This window comes from Enhydra lutris, unplaced genomic scaffold (assembly GCF_002288905.1).
Source record: "Enhydra lutris kenyoni isolate GAN:26980312 unplaced genomic scaffold, ASM228890v2 scaffoldscaffold77, whole genome shotgun sequence".
NCBI lineage: Eukaryota > Metazoa > Chordata > Mammalia > Carnivora > Mustelidae > Enhydra > Enhydra lutris.
Window position 1 is genome coordinate 4,830,207 of NW_019154161.1, and position 3,560 is coordinate 4,833,766.

At 57.1% G+C, this 3,560-nt stretch overlaps 1 protein-coding gene across 1 annotated transcript; it reads right to left on the reverse strand.

Annotated features, from left to right (window-relative positions):
- Positions 1 to 461: 461 nt before the first annotated feature.
- Positions 462 to 2,226, reverse strand: LOC111160819 (paraneoplastic antigen-like protein 8A). Its single transcript, XM_022524175.1, has 2 exons — positions 2,168 to 2,226; positions 462 to 2,022 (listed from the first exon to the last, which is right to left on the reverse strand). Exon 2 carries the CDS (start codon positions 1,932 to 1,934, stop codon positions 462 to 464), a length of 1,473 nt encoding a protein of 490 aa, XP_022379883.1. The 5' UTR covers positions 1,935 to 2,022; positions 2,168 to 2,226.
- Between the last annotated feature and the right edge of the window lie 1,334 nt (positions 2,227 to 3,560).

Sequence of the window (3,560 nt, forward strand, 5' to 3'; positions counted from 1 at the left end):
CCTCTGAGAGTCCCATCTCCCCAAACTGGGTTCCTACAAGTCAAAGTCATGGTACGTTCAATAAGGAGAAAAACTTTGTTCCCCGTTGGATGCTTCGTCCTTGGTCTTCCTTCAACTCATCACAGGTGGTCCCCCAAATCAAGGCTTTCTGGGTTCTGTGGATAAATTAGAAGACCTCACCAGGGAAGGAGGTGTTCTTTGGAATTTCTTTCTTACACCCTTGGACCTTTTAAGTGCTTGAAAATGTCTATCCCCCAACCAGGCTTCCAGAAAACTTGACCCTCCAAGTCATGGACCCTGACAAATGTTCTTACTCCCCACTATTCGATTCTGATCAAGGGAGTTGGGTTGGAGGATGTGGCAGAACGACCTGAGACCCCCATAGTGACACTCACCAACAAAGGAGAGGTGGGGGGTTCGCCCTTCCACCTCCTGCCCATAGGTGTCCCCAAGGTTGACCTTCAGGGGCTTCTAGGAGGAAGGTCAGGGCTTCCACCCTCTAAAAACTCAGCTGGTGGGCCACCCGCCCCCTCCACCGCGCTGGCATCCTGCTCACGCTCCACCTGACCTGCGACAGCCCTGAGCACCTGTCGCTCCTGCTCGGATTCTCCACTCAGCCATTCGCCGGCACAACCCAAGTGACTTCTGTTGCCATTCTGACCACCGGAGGCCTGAAGAGAACCTTCTGGCTTGGCCTTTGGGCCCCGAGACGTGGAGGCCAGCAACCCCACCGGCTGGGGGCCTCGTGGGGCCTTCTGAAGTGACCCATCTCGTCTTGAGCCCGGCCCTTTCTTCCCCATCGCTGGCTTCTTCTTGGCATCTTCTGACTCGACAAGGACGTATGAAACGGGGCCCAAGCTCACCTTCTTCTTCTTTCTCACAGGCGCAGGGCTCTTTGCCAAGGCCCCGCCCATGGCCTTCTTCTCTGGGGGGCCCTCCCGACCGCCACCTTGGTCTGACTGCGAAGCAACCCCAGGGCTCACGGCTTCTGACGGCGCGTCATGGGATGAGCTGCTGGGAGCCCTCCAGGCACATTTTGCCATGGGCTTCTTCAAGGCCGACTCCTCCTGCTTCACACGTAGCTTCCTTTTGCTCCTGATGGAATCGGAGACCTCCATGTTTTCAGCCCCAGCAGCCTCAGGATCCTCCAAGGAGGCCGAGCTGTTGAAACGGCGGCCTCTGGGCTTCCTCCAGAGCACGGATTCCTGCTTGGGTCTTTTTTTCTGCTTCTTCTTCCTGGAGCGACTTTTAGCTCCAGCCCTACGAACCAGAGGTTTCAGAGGGTCACCTTCGTCTACTGGGTCGTTGCAGCTGCCAAGATTCTCCATCTTCAAAGCGGAACCTATTTCGGCAGCCCACCCTGGCTTCTTCACCTTCCTCCGCGCCGCTGAGGCTGAAGCTACCTGGTCATCAGCCCCTTCTTGAAACCCGGCTTCTTCGCGGCTGCGGATCTCAGCATCCATGTAGAAGACGATCTGCACCACTGCCCCCAAGAGCACCCCCAAAGTGTCTGCCCAGTTCTGTGGAGGCCGATTCTGGGGCCGTGAGGGCTGGCCAAGCTGGAGCAGGCGGACCACATCCTCCCAGGTGCGCCCCTCGGAATCCAGAAATTCATTCAGATTTTTTAAAAACTCAGCATCCTGGGTGGGGTCTCTACAAATCACTCTCCAGACGCCCCCCCTTCCTGGGAACTCCCGCGGGATGGCCCTGAGATTCACACCCTCTCCCACCTCAATCAGGGCAGCTTTGGCATTCTCTTCCCGCAGGAAAATCTTATTGAGCACAAAGTATGGGCCCAGCGGGGAGAGGACCCTATTCAAAGTCTCCTCAATTTCCGCTTGACCACAGTCCTCGGGGATGCCCGTGACCAACAGGGACCTATGGATGTCCACTTCCATTCCCCGGCACCAGTCCTCCAGAAGGTTCATGGCCATGGTCACGGACACCTAGCGTCTCTAATCCCACGTGCACTCGACAGTCTATAAGGTGGCCGAAGGAGGCAGCGGTCCCCAGATATTAATCCTGTAAGGTGACAGGAGAGGGAGGTCAGATTCCCCAGAAGACGACCAGGCTCAGAGATCTCAGCGGCCCCCCTGCGCTGCGGGCCTACAGGCCTCCTCGCGCTTTCCCAGGCCCCTCCTCCCCAAACCGGGCCCCGGGTGCTCACAGGTGTCCTGCGACCGGCCAAAACCTGCGCTCGGCCCTGCCCCAAAGCCTGTCCCGCGGCCTCCCGGCAAGATCTCGCAGCCCCGCCCCCGACCCCGATCGGTCCGGGGACAGGTCGCCGGGATGCCGCCGCTCGCCAGGAGCCGGCTCGGCCCACCCAGGCCGGCTGCTCCCCGGGAACGGGCCGAGGAGGGGGCGTCTGCCCCCGCTCCGGGCCCGGCTGGTCACGCGTCGTCTCCTCCGGATCCCGGCAGCTGCGCGGAACCGGGGCCGGCGTCGCAGCGCGCGCTTGCGCACTTGCGTCCGCGCCGCTCCCGCGGTCGCCATGGCAACCGGCCAGCGCTCGGGATGCGCCCTCCCGCCTGGGGAGCCCAGCGCGAGAGTTGGGGTGGGGGCGTTCAGCAGCTCCTTGAGCAGAGGGTCTGCGCGTTCGTCGATTGTCCCTCCAGACGCACTCTTTCCACACTTCAGTTGAACGTGGGCCTCGGGGACCCGGGCGGAGTGTCCTGACTTCCACGATGGCAACCAACTAGTCCTCCTAACCTCTGCCTTTCTGCTGGGTTCTGCCCATGGGAACCCTGGGAATCACCAGAAACCAGAGGGCGAGAGGAAAGAGCCGCTTAACCGCCCCCCCCACCCCTGAGTTCCTCTAACAAACAAAGCCGCAGCTCCTGACAGCCCTTTCATTCGCTCACCATTATCCTAGTTCCAGAAATATCCAGGAGCTTCTAGAAACTCCCACCTTCCGCCCCACATGCCCTTCACGCCTGGGTATAGTGCCTCGCCTCTCCTTGCTGGCTTCCTCAGCTTGCTGCCCACAGGCAACACCTTTGTTGATCGTTAATGAAGCGCTTCTCAATGACTCCTTAGAGGTGCTGTTTCCTGTCAGGACTCAACCATACACCTGGCAATGCTGCTGAATGGCTGCGCAGCCTGGGAGACTTTGAGCTCTCCAAGCTCCCTCCTCTTTTCCCTAAAAGGAATACCAATAAAAACCTTCCTGATCAGCACTCTGAAGGTTCAGGGACATCACATATGAAAGATGCAGCGAAGTACAATTGTGGCCTAAGTATTCAACCAAAATCTGTGATTTGGATTCCATTTTGGAATTGGGGCCTTTGCAAGACCAAATAGCCAAATGCGGCTCCGCTGGTATCCCTGAACTTGGGTGGGATCGATCCTTTGAGTTTGAGGCCTGACTGTGCTTGCCCAAGGTCCCATGATATTTCATGAAAAAAAAAAAAAAAGACATGTCATTCATATTGTTAAATCTGGATATATCATTCCAATAAACACTCCAGCTATAACTAGAGTTTTGAAATCTTATGTAAAAAAATAAAAATAAAAATCTTATGTACCTCACCTGTGGAAATTCTATTAATCAGCTGAAGAAT

Bases quoted from the DNA above. Each gene is read 5' to 3' on its own strand.
- LOC111160819 (XM_022524175.1), bottom strand. From the start codon at position 1,934: ATGGCCATGAACCTTCTGGAGGACTGGTGCCGGGGAATGGAAGTGGAC.